The following is a 16697-nucleotide window of genomic DNA, read 5'->3' on the forward strand; positions in this document are numbered from 1 at the left end:
TCAACCACCCCCATCTGCAGAGTTTATGTTTTGTTGGAGTTTGGGCAAGTAAGCGGTGTGTGCAGAATTCCCTGCCTGCTTCTGCTATTGTAAAATGGACTCACAAAAGCCTGTTTTTTTTCACAATGAATATTTTCTATCAGGCCTGAGACCTTACCCAGCCTCGGGGAAGATGGTGAATCCACATGTGATGCTGCATTAGGCTTACGTCTGGGACTGGTTGTCTCAGTTGGTGGGCAGCAATCTATATGCAGAGGGATCTAAGGAGCAGTCTTAGGACTTGGCACATCCCAAAGGCAGACTATAAATTGCTCAGCAGCCCTGGCTCAACAAAGTCTCCTTGCCAAGCTAAAGTCTGCATACCAAGGCAGTGCTCAGGGCTTTCCTGCCTTGACCAGCTGTGACAGCTCCACTGAGGACTCGTGGACAACATACCCACTGCCACATGCTTTTCATGCATTCTTCTTAGAAAAAGGCTGCTCTGTTACAAGGCCCCTTGGGACACTGTGAGCTGCCCAGAACATCTCAGCTGGGATGTTTTGGGGCACCTACACTCAAGCTTCAATCAAAAAACAAAAATACACTAGCAACCCCTTCCTGCCCTCTTCCCTTTCATCTCCCTCCCTACTCCGCCTACCATGACTTCGAGGCATTGGTCTTCAAACAGCTTCAAATCAAAGCAGACACAGTGACTGGACTGATGATAGAGTTCTAATCCCACGGAGACATGTTTCTGTTAGGTCTCAGAAGGACAGAGGCTAAACAGCAGCCACATCTGTGCAGCTGAAGATTTCTCCCACCCAGGGAAGCTCTGAGGGTTGCCAACAATCTTACTGGCCGTACACAGAGGGAGATACCTGCCTGCAGGGGGCAAGAAGGAAGCGGAGGTGGCACGATTAGTGTTCATTGCGTGCAGCTGGCACACGGCTTTGTAGGAAACATGGCCCAAGGGTGGCCATGGGGTGCCAAGAAGGCATGTAGCAACCATGAGACTCGAGATGCTACAAGCAACTCTTCATTTGCTTCCTCCTCTAGCAGAGAAAATTATTCCAGGCTTTCTCTCAACCTTCCTCAGGTACAGAGAAGTTTCTCCTCCGTAAAACTTTCTCCTCAGTTTCTTACAGGCTTCTCCACCCTCTAAAACCAGTGCCACAGGAGAATTTTTGTGATAACGATTTTTAATATATTGATGTTACTCTATGAGATGGAAGAAGTGTCCACCAGGCCTTTTATCATCATCACAGAACATAAAGCCCTAAAGGTCTAGCAATCACTTCTTCACTTTGTGTACTTTGCTCTCTCAAAAGGATCTGTTACCTGTGGTGCAGTATGTGCATGCTTTGTATGTGCATGCACATAATAACACCTAACATATGCAAGACAGATAAGACACTGTATAGTAAATCCATGGAAATGCAGAGCAGAACCTGGCTTTAAGACCTTCATTACTGGCTGAGATGAGCAGCACTGTGAAGTTCACAGTCAAATGTGACTTTTTGCAGACATCACAGCCCTTGCTCTTCAGAGGTCTTTTACAGGGGCCACCACGAAGCTCAGAGTTAACCCCAGATGTGGATGTCCCCAGAATCAAAGTGCACCTACGTTTTAGAGGACAGGACAGGAAAAAGGTAGGATGTCATTCGAGTGCCACCTTACATCTGCTCTGAGGACAAAAAGCTTGAGTGTGTAAGGAGGGATGAACGTACAGAGGGAGAAAACAATTTCTACAGTACTGACGTGAGTTGTGAGGGGTTCGCGTGACAGAAAATATCAGAAATCTAGGTATCCTAAGCTAATCTTCTAGGTCTTGTCTGTACTGAGTGGAGTGCAGTAGATACCTCCCCGGGAACTGTATCTCATCCACTTCTTTCAGAAGGGAGTGTTAACACTGGAAAAAGTAAGATTTGCCTGGTGTAGGAATTGAACTTGTAGATTACATAAATCCCATCCTACGCATCCATTCCACTGATGTGCAGCAAGGCTGTGGAGAACATTAATACTGGGAGCGGATGAGAAGGAGGAAAAAGGAACTGAAAATCTTTTATCATGCAGTTTCTGTACCAACTTCCCCAAACAGTGGGGAATTTATTTATTTATTTACTTATTTGTTTATTTATGCAGAAGGAAATGGTTCAAAATAAGTCCTGTACCCTGCTTGCTTGGAATTCAAAAGTGGAAGAGAAGGAGTTGATTCTACTACAGCTGCTGGGTTTTTGTTTGTTCCTTCCACTGAGGCTGGAATTTGAAATAATCATCATCAAAAAAATAATATCAGGCAGAAATTGACTAAAACACAGCAGGACTTCTTCATTTCTGGGCCAGTGTTGAAAACTATGTTGGCTTTCCTCCCTCAAAGCAAAGGAAATCTGATTTTGTTTAGAATTAACTGCTTGTTTGCCTATTTGTTTTTGCCTACTTTAAACCCTTTTGATGTTTGCAGGAGGAAGGGCTCTGGCCTGGTTCAGGTGAAAGCTCTCTATGACAAAAAATATTCTCCTAGTCCCAATAGGGGAAGTCAGAAATCCTAACTTAGAAGCACCAGGGAGGGTGGACACTGGAAACATGCAAACTCATTGACTGGAAAGCTACCAATGTCTACAAGTGCTGAAATGAAAACATGACACAACAGATCAGTCAGCACTTATTACTGAATAAATCAGCAGGCTTCAATGTTAATCACTGCAGCCATCCATGAACTCTCACAGAGCGTAGAAACACTGTTAGTTCTGCCTAGAACTTTTTTGGTTTGTTTTTTTTTGGGGGGGGAGAGGGATGATGTTCATTCCTATGGTGGGAGCATCACATGCTGTATTGTTTTCTGTCTGAAAGTCAACTTTCTGCCCAAAGTCTTGTCACCTGAAGAAACGTGAAGAGAAGAAACATAATTGTTCAGATAGCTGTTAGAATAAGAAAATGAAGAGAAAAAAGGGAGAAGATATTGAGAATCTGAACTCTCATAACGTCATGAGCAGGAAGATTAACACATGCATCCCTAGGGTGAGCTGTTCTTCCCAAGAGGTTGGCTGTGACCAACCAGCCATAGCGTAGGTTATAAAACATGCAGTAGGATCTAAGATTTTGAGGTGAGTATATGGTCATACATGTCATCTGATGGTTCTCCCAGTACTGCTCTGAGCAGAGCCAACACCACAAGATCACAAGAACCACCTCTAGGAGAGCAGGATCCTGCTATTGATTCACAATGTGGAAAAGGCCCTGTTTTAACTCTTGCACTTGTTTCATACAATGTGCTGCAACTTGTGGGTTTTCCCATTTCACATCTACTTCTTGCTTCCACTTCCCTGAATTTATCCTCCAGCTTTTCAGTTTGCACATGGGAACACTAATAAAAATGAGTACTGTTGGAATAATCCAAAATATTAGTCATTAAAGTAAGTAATGAGTGATGATAATGAGTATTATGAAAGCCAATAGAATATTCTTTTTGCCTCAGCTGAAGGCAAAGAGGAGTACCATGTTGCTTTTTTTCATCGGGCATTACAACACAGCAGGGAGCAGGCACATGAGGACCATTTTCAATGGTCTTTTGGGTACAGTAAGTCACAGTGGGCTTTCAATGCAGTGAGGAAAATAAAAAAATGCTTTGGTGGGCACAGCTGCTTTGTGTGGTGCTACTGCAGTGACAGATCCCAGCTACCGGATAAGGATCTTCAGGTCTATCCAGGAGGCTGGAAAGCAGAAAAGATGCTCATTAAATAGGGATTATGGCTCTGTCAGCCTGTTTAATTAGTCTGGTCTACTTGAAAAGCAGATGAACGGCCGGTTATTTTCACAGCATGTTTTCTGCTAGGCTGTGGTGAGGAAATTAACCGAAATGAGGTCTACGCTACAGGTAGACACAGAGGGACCAGTGTGAGCCCTGGGACACTGAGGGGACATGTGAGAGCTGTGGGGACATGTAGGGCCATGAGAGAGCTGGGTATGCTGAGGAGACATGTGGGAGACATGGAGACACCGAGGGGGACATTGAGGGGGACACTGAGGGGGACACCAAGGGGACATGTGAGAGGTGTGGGGACATAAACAGGACATGCGAGAGCTAGGTACACTGAGAGGCACATCGAGGGGATGCTGAAGGGACACATAAGAGCCTCAAATATACCAAGGGGGACACTGAGGGGGACATTGAGGAGATATGTGAGAGCTGTGGGGACACAGAAGGGCATGTGAGAGCGATGGAGACACTGAGGGGACAAGGAGGGTGACACTGAGGGGACATGTGCGAGCTAGGTACTCTGAGGGGCAAAGCAAGGGAGCTGCTAAGGGGACATAGGAGAGCTGTACAGACACCAAGGGTGCGCTGAGGAAACTTGAGAGCCGTGCGAGCTCTGAGGGGCTTTTAAGGGAGCCTCGGGACGCTGAGGCGACATGCGCACATCGCTGGGGAGCGCGAAGGGGAGGCGCGGAAGCGGGCGCGCCGAGGACAGCAGCCGCGGAAAGCAGCGCCACCGGCCGCAGGGCCCCGGCGCGCTCTTCCCGCCGCACCGCCCCGCCGCACCGCCCCCTGCCCGAGCGCCTCCCTCCGAGGCCGGTCTGGCCGCGCGCGAGCAGGTGGGGCACGGCAGTAGGAGGCGGGCGGCTAGCGGGACGCAGGCGGGGAGCGAGCCGGGCGGCATGGAGACGGCGGACGGCATGGAGAAAGGGGACGGCGGGGAGAAGGCGGGCAACGGCCACGCGGAGGGCGCGGCGGCGAGCGGCGGAGGGCGGCTGCGGGGCTGCCGGGGCTTCCTGCGGCGCAACGCGCTGGTGCTGCTCACCGTGTCGGGGGTGGTGGCCGGCGTGGTGCTGGGGGCCGCGGTGCGCGGCGCGGCGCTGGGCCCGGCGCAGGTGGCCTACCTGGCCTTCCCCGGGGAGCTGCTGCTGCGCATGCTGCGCATGGTCATCCTGCCGCTGGTGGTCTGCAGCCTGGTGTCCGGAGCCGCCAGCCTGGACGCGCGTTCGCTCGGCCGTTTGGGCGGCATCGCCATCGCTTACTTCCTCGGCACCACGCTGCTGGCCTCCGGCCTCGCCGTCGCGCTCGGTTTCATCATCCGACCCGGAGCCGGCGCCTCCGCCCTCAACGCGCCCGGTCTGGGGCTGCCGGGCAGCGTGCCGGCCACCAGCAAGAAGACGGTGGACTCCTTCCTCGACCTCGTCAGGTAGGGCCGCCCCGCCGCCTCCGCCCTGGGAGGATGATGACAGAGCCGGCGGTGTTGCACGCTGCCGCGGGGGATCCCCCCTCCTTCCTGCTCCTCCCTCGCCGCTTGCCGGCCGCAGCGCTGTGTTAAGAGATGTGAACGGGAGTGGAAGGCTGCGTCTGCCCTGTGTGCCTGCAGATGCAGGGTTGCGCTCAGCAGGGCGCCGAGCTAAGTCAGGGGTTTTTGCTTTGAAGCTTTGCTCTTTCAACTGAGACTGGTGCATCTGGGTAAACTGGCAGTAAAAAAGGCTGTATTCAGAAATCCGAGTTTATGCCCTTTTCACCCCATAGAGAAATAAGACAGTGCGAGTAGGTGGCCTGGCTGCAGAGGTGACATGGAGCAGATAAGCAGTGTAGGCAGGTGAAGAAAAATGGCAAAAGGAGGAGTTAGAATGATGGTGACAGCTGGGAAGAAGGTGACTGTTGTGGTGGCTTTCCCCGGTGCGTCCTAATGCAGCTGATGTAGCTGGTGGCTTGTTTGCATGTTGCCATCCTGCACAGAGTAGGGTGAGAAATGGGACAGACCCTCTGAGTGTTGTGAACTTGCTTCTTGCTCTGGTCTGTAAATGCAGATGGAGAGTTGAGAAGTGTCCTGCTGGTGGTAGGGTTGAGCTCCGAAGGAACGCTCAGAGTAATGAGACTTGGGTAAAGCGTTCAGGTTGTTGAGTGATTTCCTTTGGAAAGCACAGGGCTGGGGGCCCTTCCTCAGTATATGCATGGTAGTGACCTTTGAATTCAGCCTTCTCTTGGAGCTTTATGGACAGAGAGCCATCACTGTGCCATCAGCTCTAAAAGCTCCTGTCTTAACAAAGACAAACAAATCCCTGATGAACCTAGGGACAGAATGAGCTGTGTGTCTTCTGAAAATAATACCTACCTCTCTCATTAAATTCCTTCTTTCTTTTCTTTTTTTCTTTTCTTTTTAACCTAATTATTCTTGAAAAATGTGGGTATTTTGATTTGAGTGCTGATCTTGGTTCTTGCAGCCTTGCCTTCAGTTAACGGGGCCTCAGCTCTGCAGGGCAGAAACGTTGCCTTCAGTGCATGTCAATCTTGCAGCATCTCACTATTTGCTTTTCTGTTTTACTTTTGTTCCTCAATTTTTCTATCAGATACAAGGAAACTGTTTTCAGTTGTGTCAGAGGCTCCCTGTGTCCGTTGAGCCTTCAGTGTTTAGTTCCTATCAGAAAAAAGATGGAAAGAAGGTACAAGTGGGCAATCTGAGTCCCACAGCCACACTGAAAACACACTAAACTGGACTAAGTCACAGCTGTGAGTCAGATAGTTACCTTGATTCTGTGGAGGTGACATAGGTTGTCCTTTCCCAAGATGCCAATCCTTTCTGCTTTTGGGAAGTTTATTAATGAATGACCAAAGCCATTGCTTTCCACTGTCACAACAATGTCTGGAGGACGTTTGGATACTTAGCTGCTGCTGAGGTGTTGGGGAGGGCACAACAGCAGTCACCAGCTAACATATTGTGCTTTATCAGAGTGCTATGGAACGAGCAAGAGCAAATATTTTGCAAGAATCTGTATTGATTTGTCCACGCTTCTGATGGGCTCTTGTCAAGACTGCGTGTTTAAATAGGGTCAGAGTTTTGCTTTGGCTTTGATCTTTATTTGCTGATTCAATGAAATCGAACAGTTTTGCAGGAACTTCTGATTCTGTTGAAATTTCTAACAGCAGAGGAGCCTGGCATTTCATCTTGGTGAGATCAGTGTTTTGATGAAACTTTATACAAAAGACTTCAGTAGAAAGTCTCGCTCATCAAAAAGGAACGTTTCAACAGACTATTTTACAATATTTTTAGTGGAAGGAAAGGCTTCAGACGGTGCCGTTCTTTGCCTTATTTTGGGATGAAAATGTGTTTTGAAACCATGGGATTGGCTTTGGATTGGGAATTCTGTTTTTGTTTTTAATCTCACAGTAACATGGTGAGTGGGATGGGCGTAGCATCGTTTGCTTTTTATAGGAAAGGTACGCAGAGGTCCAAGATGTGTGCCTCCCGCAGTAGTGTCAGGGTTTCTTGGGATGACAGATGAGTCTGCAGCATTTACATTTTATTGCTCCTTGTATTGCTCCTTCCTGCCCTTTCTGTCTCCCTGCCAGAGGTTACGAGCTGGGCTGCCAAAAGGAGTACCCACAGCACTGTGAGCAAGCTAGGATTACCTCCTAGCGCCGTCAGAGCTGGAGAGAGGCACACAGGAGCTTGAGCACAAGGAAAAGCAGTGGCTGCATTCTGCTGGCTGGGTTACAGAGCTGAGGGCCAGGATGGACCACAGGGAAGGTGGGCTCTTGTTCAGACACCAGTCACCCCAGTAGCACTTGCTGCTTCAAATCCTGGTTTTCCAGTGACTCACCCAAAGCAGCATCCATGAAGGCGGTCTCAGAGTATGCTCTGAAGTCTTGCTCTGGAAACAGCAAAACTGCACTGTTAGGAAGGGAGGGGGAGATGTCAGCATCGTAGTGATAACTAGAATTAAGAAGTGGCTGGGAGCAGCTGCAGTTACGCAGAGGCACGCTAACCACAGTACTGAGGCTGGATGGCTGAAACTCAGGGGTGCTCGCAGAAAAAGGAGAAATAGTGAATGTTACTGCCTGCCTTTGCTTCTGTCATTTTCTGAGCCTGGATCCTCACTCAAAGTATAGAGATTGCTGACTCAGTTCTGTGTGTAGTAAGCATTTGGCTTTTTTGTTTGCATGCCTACGCTGTGTATTTTTCTAATGTTATTTGTAGAAAGTTGATCTTCTCTACTCCTTTCTTTTGTTCTTTGGTAGTTGCCTTTACTACTGACTTGACCCAGTCATGCTTTATCTCCCAGACAAAATAGTTACAGACTGGACCCTTAGGGCAGGAAAGTATTAAATACCTGCTATAAGTGAGTAACATTCTCAAGTTCCTTTGAGTTAAAGCAGTGGCGCACGCCCAAAAATAATGTACAAGCATAGTACATCCACAGTGATATGAGAAAAACAGATGAGAAAAAGAAGATTGTGTAGTAGTGAATGAAAATCCTGAGAAAGAGGGAAGAAGAAAGCCTCTTAGTAGAGCAGTCCAAGCTGTGATGTGTTCTGGCAGGTTTTCAGATGGCAGTAAAGTTGCTGTCTGTGGACTCTTACCATTGAAAAGACTTCATTGAAAAACAGGAGATAAAGCAGCACAGAATATTTTCCTAATGTTCACCTCATTTAGTCCAGACTTCCTCAGAAAAATGTTTTCCAACAGAAGACTTTTGGCCTTAAAAGTGGAACCTTTGTGTAAGAAGCAACAGAAGAGGAATGCATGTTATTTTAGGGTTTTGTTCTGCTCGCCTGGATTTCCCTTCATGGTTTTGCTGCCAGAGTGAAGCTGTTTGCAGAGCTCTAGCAAAAGAAACATTTAGAAACAGTGATTAACAATAATCCCTTATACATGCAACAAAGGAGTTCCGTTGCCAGTTTTATTCCACAAGGTAAGGGAGAGAGGAATTTGATTGTAACATCAAAATTGATAAGGATGGAAGCTACAGCCTCCAAAGTGAAGCTGCACTTGCACGTTTGGGATATACTGTGCTTTGTTACAGAAGGGTAACCCCATTTCCCCTCTGTAAGAGCTCTGGCATGGCAAAATATATCTATAGCATTTATATATGCTGTTCTTTACTGTAGTCAAACAGAAAATATGCAAATCCTGAAACTTCTGCAGCTGGTACCATTGCAGTATGTGGTTCCTATTTTAAGTGGATTTGAGGTGGTGCTTTCCTGTACTGGGCAGTGTGCAGGTACGTGGAGATCTCATCGCACGGCCCAGCTGCTGCTCCAGCCCCAGGATGCAGCTGTTATGTATGACAGCTGTCTGGTGGGCTGTCTCTCTGTTTGGTTGTAGCTCAGAGGACGGTGCACAGTCTCCCTCTATCATGTACTTCAGCTTCAGGCTACAAAAGCTGTTCTTGTCTGATGCGTAGAGCAGTGGGGCAGCCGAGGTGCACGCTGCCATGATGTCAAGCCTTGCTACGTTGCATCATTCTGCTGCACTCCTTGCATCACAGCCCTGGGCTGCCTGATCCCAAGCTCCATGCAGGGCTCCTTATCACACAGACTCAGGTTTCTGTAGGCGTGCTCTTGCAATAGCACAAGTCTGCTTTGGAGAGCTGACCATGTGCTTTAGCATGGGGCACGGCGGTGGCAGGGCTGCGAGAAACAAGCAGCAGTAGTCAGTAATCCTGTGATAGAACCATGCTGATTTCTTTAAACTCCACATCCAAGGCGAGAAAGCTGAAGGTTTGATCTGTGCAAGAACTCTGACTGGCAGACACCCGCATTTAGTTTGCACACCCAGTTACACACCCTTTCTACTTGCTGGTTCACCTGGCCAGGAGGATGTTTGCACTTCCCTGTGCGACTCCTCAGCTCACCTGGGGTTGCTGACTGTAGGGACAGAGGTCTGGTTTTCTGTGGGGCTGTGAGCTTTGCTTGGCTGCACATGCTGGGTGAAGCCTGTGAGCACAGATGAGCCCAGGCAGGTCAGCAGCCAGCTTTTGGCTCTCCCCGAAGCCCACGGCATCCTGGCCCCTGTTTTTAGGCACTGGGGTGGTGTTCTTGAACAAACTCGTCTTGGGCAATGAAGCTGAAAACCTGTGGTCTGACTCACCTGTAATTAAGGCTTAATTTAATTTGCACGCAAACTGATCTTAGTGAGTGATGAGCATAGTCTGTGCAGGACTTGTGCCTCTGTGATAAGCTGTTTATTTGTTAATTGTTTTTTATGACCTGGAGCACCTTCTTTGTTAAACTTCAGGGTTTGAAACAAAGAGGAGAGAACTTGTTTCTTTACATGTCATTGTAAATCAGTGTGCTTAAAAGCTGGGCTGGACAGAACACACGATGTAAGGAAATCTTTGGGTCCTCCTGGGCTGCTGAACCAAAATCCAAATGTACAACTTGGTCAATTGTCAGAAATGCTTATTTCAGTTCTCAGAAACAAGTGCAGTGAGCAGTGCTCCAGAGATGAAGCAGAGTGACAGCGATACGCTCATGTTTGTGCAGCATTGTGTGCTGCTCAGCATTGGAAGCAAGAACCTGCCCCTTGCCTTCATGTAGCAGGGTTGCTGGCATCGCTCAGTATGTGCCATAAGTATATGCTTGTTGTTCAGTCAGTGTTTAATTACTGGGGCCCTTGCCTGACGTACTGTGTAAATTATGGGCTTTTTGGTTCCTCAGCCACATGGAAGCACTGGAGAACCATATTGTTTAGGCTTTGGGGTTGCTTCTTGCGGTTTGGTTTTGTCAGCATGGAAATGCTGATTTTAAAAAAGTAATTTGATTTCTGCTCGTTTTTCCGTCTCGTATTTTTTTTTTTTTTGTCATCTTTGCTCTTTCAAAACCCAGACTATTCTCCAAGAGAAGTAACCACCCTGATCTTGAAAAGCTGAGAGGAAGCATTCTGATTTATTTCTTTCTTTTTTCCCAACAACATATTTTCCTTTCCCTTTTTCTTTATTGGTGGGATTAGCAGGACAGAGATTGAAGGGAACTCGAGCTTTCTTGAAGGCTGTCTTTATGCAGTGCACGGAACAAAGGATGAGAAGAAGCTTCCCCCAATTCTTTTTGCCACAGGTGATAGGCTGTAGGTAAGCTCTTCTGTTTTCTTATCAGGAGAATTCACGTGCATCCTTATTGCACTCGGCTGGCAGTGTTCTCAGTTCCTAGCCCCAGAATTCCTGCCCTTGCCACCTGGGGTCTCGTTTTCTGCCCAGAGGTGAGCTGTTTCCCTTCTCATTTTGCTTTCTGACACAGCAAAACAAGATGCTGTTTGGCCAGGAGAACACATGCTCTTTACCCACTGAAGGGGGAGAAAGGAAGCGGAGCAGTAAAAAGAACTGGTGAACTATAAAATACAAGAAGCCAGCAACTTTTTCCTTACATACCCCAGTTAATAATTTTTTTTTCTGTCCACGTTGCACCCAGTGTAAACGTTTGGCAGGTTGCACACTGCCCTCTCTGACCTGATGCTCCATTTGTGTTTGTATGAAGGCACTGCTGAGTTCAGATGTTCCAGCTTTCCATCCAAGCTGCAACTGCTTCCATCCATGCCATTTAACTGCTTCAGTGCTTGCTGACAGCTCTGGCCCCTGGCAGTGTTCTGCTTTGGCTTGGTGTTCAGGGAAGCCAATCTTGTTGTGTTGAGGGCTTAAGCTCTTAGTTGAGTTGTGCTGATTGGATTGTCCTTTGTGGTCATGCTGTGGGCAGATGATAATCATGTGAGTAACGTTAAAAATCTGCCTGACCCTGAAGTCTATTAGCTGTTGCTGCAGCTGGTATGGCTAAACCAGGTTGGGTAGCCACTGGTTGGTGTGTTTGTACAGCATGGTATCTGATTGCCTCTGATTTCCAACCTAAATGGGGGTGTGGAGGCAAGCAGGGACTTCTTGTATGAGCAGGAGGAGATGCTGAGATCTCACACTGCTGGAGAAGTGGCAAGACATCTGCTCCATGCTGCCAGAATGTCTCCTGCAGTCCATACCTCACTAATGCCAGCGCACTTCTTTTTGCAGAAGGAGTTTTCTGAGAGTAAAACACCTCAAATTCATTTTAGAAACTGCAAAAATATTTCATTTTCTTGTTCGTGTTTTACAGAAACCTGTTTCCCGCAAATCTTGTTGCTGCTGCTTTCCGAACGGTAAGAAGTGTGGGTGAATTTTGGATGCAGGCAGACCAAGTGACTTTTGCTATTAAAAAAGCAAACAAAACAAACACTTACAGATGGTGTAGAAAATATCAAAAGTCATACTACTTCTGGTGGGTGGGACTGTTAGAAGCACCTGACGTAGTAACACAGGAATTCCACGGCAAGTGGCATGATTTGGAACAGTACTCCTCAAGAAAAAGAACGTATTCATGGCCAGTGTTTTGTTGCTCCATCAGAAATGTTCTGTAGGCTGCTCCACTTAGAGCACTGCTTGGGACAATGATGGCAACTCTCTGCTTTGTGCCCAGTCGCTTACACTGTGCCATGGCTAGCTGGCAGAGCCATACATGGCTGTGTTTTTAATGTCTCTCTTGCCATTTCTAGTAGTGAAATAGTGCAAACACCACTTGCCTTCCACAGGAGGCCGTGCAACAGCACGAGGCATGAGCAAGAACAGAGTAAAGGAAAGAGGAATCCCCTTGTCTACTGCCCAAACCTGGGAGATCAGTGATCACAGGGCACTTCTCTGTCCCCACATGGTCAAGGAGTATCACTCTTTTCTTATACAAGGCAGGCTCATTTTTTCCACAGTATGATTTCCAGCAGAAGTTCTGACAGTAACCTCCTTTTTGTGAAATGCTAAGGGATGCAGTCATATTAGTAATCTGAGGTGTTGTTGTTTTTCTTTTTCTTGCAGTATGCAACAGATTATAAGATAGTGCTCAGAAACACTACCTCTGGAAATGTCACGTTGGAAAAGGTAAGGTTACTTCTTAGTGGCATTTAGCTGTAACACTTTACTGCACAGTCTTAGCAAATACTTCAGTTGTCTGGAACTGAGGCACACACACAAGTCAGGTGAGTTACCTGCAGTTAAACAGGAAAGCAGTGATGGATAAGAGAGTTGGGCTCAAATGAGCTGGTGCTCAATACCTGATTTTTTAGGCCATGCGTTCTCAGACTCAGCCTCACTTGATCTCAGTATTGATTAGTCCCTCTGCCTAGGATTTTCTAATTTTCTATAGCCTTGAAATTAAGTAGCAATTAAGCTGACTGAATGTGTCCTTTAGACCTTACCCTCCCTTAACGATTTGCAGAAAATGATCCTTTTTTTTTATCTTTAAAGGAATGGTAAGTTGGGAATTTTCTCTTGGTGCAGAAACTTTGTGTGCGTGATTTTTCATTAGTAACAAGTGGTCTGGAAGGATACAAGTTCTAGACAGAACATCAGAAGTAGGCTGCTATTGCAGTGTGGTGAAAATTAATCCTAATGGACAGGATTGTGTTCTGTGTGCAGCTTGTAGGACTTGCAGCAGTGCTCTGTGGTCTGTTAGTGGAATCTCTCCTACAAAACAGGTCATGAAACGTCTTTGTTACTGACCAGAACCAATATATTATAGATCCAGTAATAATAACATTCACCTTACAGACAGAATGCTACAAAACTGACCCAGCATACCTGCACTGTTTCACCTCACTCCAAACAGGCTTATGTGGGGTTTTGGGGAGACAGAACTGTGATGGGAAATGGCTTTTAAGACTATTTTGTATCTCTCAGATTCAGTCTGACTGTCTGAGACACCAGATATACTGCTTAATTTTTATTATGATTTATAAGTCTCTAGGGCATGTCTTCTGCAGTGTTTGTGTTTGCCATGAGGGGTTCAGATGGGGCTTGCCCTCTGGTTCCACCAGTCTACGAAAAAGGCAATTTGTGCACATCCAGAAGGACTGTGGAGCCAATCCCTTGGTGCAGGAGGTGCTGGCCTCGTTACCTTCTCTCCACACATAGTGTGTGAGCAGGCAGCGCAGAGCACTGTTTCCCAACTCTGCTCTCAGCTCATGGGCTGATCTTCTTCCAGTTCTACGGCCAGGGTGGTAGGTGGCTTTGATGGCACAACAGGAGCTGTGCAGGGGAAAATCAGTCCTTGCTTAGAAGCCTGCTATCGCATGGTGAGCGGTCTCACTGGGGAAAAAGGCAGCTGCATCTGCCCAGGCTCTGCCCATGCCTGTAAGATCACATTAGCCCAGATCTGCACGCACTCCCTCTGCCATGGATGTGTGGGAATGAGTGCAGAGCAGCCATGTGACCCCAGAAGCACACTTTCTCTTCTCGTGCTATTAAACCCTCAGGCAGTACATGCCCATGCAGCCTCGTGCTGCTAAAACCAATTTTGACATGAAAGGCTGTAACAACATGCGCTTAGGCAAAGTGTGGTTGCCTACATCATGGAGTTATTGTTGATTTAAGCAGGAGTAAAGGAAAGGTGAATAAGACTCCCGTTCTTCTTCATGCCAACTGAAGATTAGGCAGAACTTGTGGTCCTGCCAACCGAGCACAGATCGGGGCCAGCCATATCCATTGGGCACAGGCTCATCTGTTGAGCACTTGTAAAATGCTTTAGGAAGATGTAATTTTTCCTCAAGAAATAAGAATGTATTTTTTGGCAATTTAAAATGTGTGAGAATTTTTTTTTTTCGGTTTTCGTTTCATATTTTTATTTACCTGACAAGTTTGATGCAATACCACAAACAATATTGTGCCTTTGCCACAGGTGCTTGCTTTTGCCCATGCTTATGATGTAAATGTTATTTCCCCTATTACTTTTCCAAAACTTTTTTCAGTTTGTGGTGTGGAACCAGATCTGAACTTGAATTCTAGATGCCCTCCAGTCTCCAGGGAAGAGTGGATTGAAAAAAAAAAAAAAAGCATCATCTGAGTTCTGTTAGCTTCAGTACTGCTCTGACTGTATTATTTATGGATAGATGAGAAGTTTGGAAGGGAAGAGTATGGTTTTGGGATAATAGGTAGTTTAACTAGCCATAAAATCTGTGATACAGAGAAGTAAGATGGTATTCCTATCTAATATTTTCTTTCATCAGTGGAGTATTTGATCAAATAGAAGAAGTATTTACTCTTTTCCATACCAATGATGAATAACAAAGCTTTTTATTGATTTTTATTTTTTTTTTTTATTTTTTTCCCTACTAATAGGCACTGCCTTCTGTTGCTGATGATATGAGTAGAGGGGCACGTAGATTCTGCTAAGCCACATTCTTTTTTGTTGTTTCACATGCTCCCTCATGTTTACCTAGCTTTTATGGCTACATCCTCTCTCCAGGAGGCCATGAGAGACACCGAGTTCCTCCTGTGGCAGTAGTAAAAATACACAAACAGCTGGTTGCTCTTCTTCCTCACATCACGTGGCTGCATTATCTTTTCAGCCACCTACTCCTGAGTTAGCTCAATGTCAGCAGTTGTTTCCTGAATATGCATTTTTTTTTTTTAAAGAGCTAAAAAACAATAGGATCTTCAGAGGGATTCAAGGACCAGAAGAGGTCTGTGAATCTTTCTACCAGGACACATAATTTCAAGCAAACAATGATGTGTTCTATAGTTTGCCCAGCAACAAAGCTCTCATTAAAGCTGTTTTTGTTTGATGTCCACGATGCTGCTTGGTTTGGCAGCTCCTTTGGGGTGATGGACTCTTCTGTTAGAGTACAAAAAGGCTGTTCAGCATCTGCCAGTTCTTGAAGCTGGGATTGAGAGGATCTTCCGCTCAGGATTTACTGCTGGATTTCTTCCATGTTCTGGTGCAGGGAGGTGAAATTCACTGAAGATGGTAGATTGCTCCTGAAAATACCAGGGCACAACTTCTGCCTAAATTTGCAGAGATGGTAGGTGATGGGGAATACTGTGTGTTTGAAAGAAATTGGCTCAAGAAGAAGAAAATGAGAGCACGACCTGAAGGCAGCTTGGACACAATGACAGTGAATAAAGTGAACCAGCTAAGAAGTTTTTGGTGGCTGTGCATAGAGTCCTTTCTCTTGTCACCAAGAACATCTCGGTCCCCAGATGGCAAGAAAAAATTGGCTTCAAGGGCTCGTAAGTGTGAGTGCCTGGAGAAGAGCAGCAGCAAAGATGGCAGTGCTGGGTGGGTGTCAGACATCTCTGAGGACAAGAGAGGACTAAACTGTGTGCTTGTTTTAGAGAGTGATGAGAGGAGGGAGTTTGAGATAGATTGCCCAGTTTATGCACAGTAGGCCACTGAATGGTAAGATGAAAGGTGAGAAACCATGTGTCCTGGCTGTATCTAACTGGAGGTTCTACTGTTCCTCGCCCTCCTCTAGCTTCCCAAGGCAAAATCTGGCAAGCCTTTGGCTCTAAAGAAAGCGGAGTGACTGATGCTTGTGGGAACTGAATGAGCCAGAAGACCTCTGAACTTCTCTAATGAGGGAAATGGTGTTCCAAACTGGGCGTAAGGAGCTCTAGCTCAGTCCTGCTCCGTGTCCCTACATGCCCTACACAGCTGGTGGGAAGCTGCCTGATCCTCTTGCAGATTGAGTTGCTGTTTAGCCTTGTTCCTGGGACCAGAGCTTTGAGAAGTCCAAATGGTAGTGGGTTGCTAGGCTCCAGGCTCATGCTGCTGCATTTAATGAGCTGAGAAGAGCAGTACTCCAGCAGAAGGAGTTTAAAGGGCAGAGATGCTTTGCAAAACATTGGTATAAGTAGTGTCATGAAATTCTCCGCTCTGGTAACATCCAGGTCAGGATGCCTGGCACTTTCAGCAGCTTGAAGCATTGTGTTTGTGTTCCATAGCAGGATTGGATACTGATAATTTTTTTTTTTTTTTAAACTTCTCAATGAGAACCAAAACAAAACAGTTGGACCCATTATGGTGACATTGTATTCCTGGCAGGGGTTTTCATATTAGCCTTATATCAAGTGAACCTGATATAGAACCATTAAGGTTAAAAAAGACCACTAAGATCATCATATCTGACCCTAACCCATCCCCACCATGCCCACTCAGCAGCAATTTAACCTTC

General features: G+C 46.5%; 1 protein-coding gene and 1 long non-coding RNA gene across 3 annotated transcripts in view; one reads left to right on the forward strand and one right to left on the reverse strand.

Moving 5' to 3' along the window:
• Positions 1–3417: 3417 nt before the first annotated feature.
• LOC128088657 (uncharacterized) lies at positions 3418–4966 on the reverse strand. Of its 2 annotated transcripts, none has more exons than XR_008210316.1 (2): positions 4858–4966; positions 3418–3689 (listed from the first exon to the last, which is right to left on the reverse strand). It is a non-coding gene; the product is annotated as an uncharacterized LOC128088657 (long non-coding RNA). The 2 variants fall into 2 exon arrangements; XR_008210317.1 differs by having other exon boundaries at positions 4779–4879.
• Positions 4600–16697, forward strand: part of SLC1A4 (solute carrier family 1 member 4) — a 32118-nt gene continuing 20020 nt past the window's right edge. The window contains exons 1-3 of the mRNA XM_052699199.1: positions 4600–5159; positions 11816–11858; positions 12565–12627. Of these exons, the coding sequence (XP_052555159.1) occupies positions 4636–5159; positions 11816–11858; positions 12565–12627 (630 nt within the window). The 5' untranslated portion in view covers positions 4600–4635. The remainder of the gene's footprint in view (positions 5160–11815; positions 11859–12564; positions 12628–16697) is intronic.

This window comes from Tympanuchus pallidicinctus, unplaced genomic scaffold (assembly GCF_026119805.1).
Source record: "Tympanuchus pallidicinctus isolate F22 unplaced genomic scaffold, pur_lepc_1.0 scaffold1, whole genome shotgun sequence".
Taxonomy (NCBI): Eukaryota; Metazoa; Chordata; class Aves; order Galliformes; family Phasianidae; genus Tympanuchus; species Tympanuchus pallidicinctus.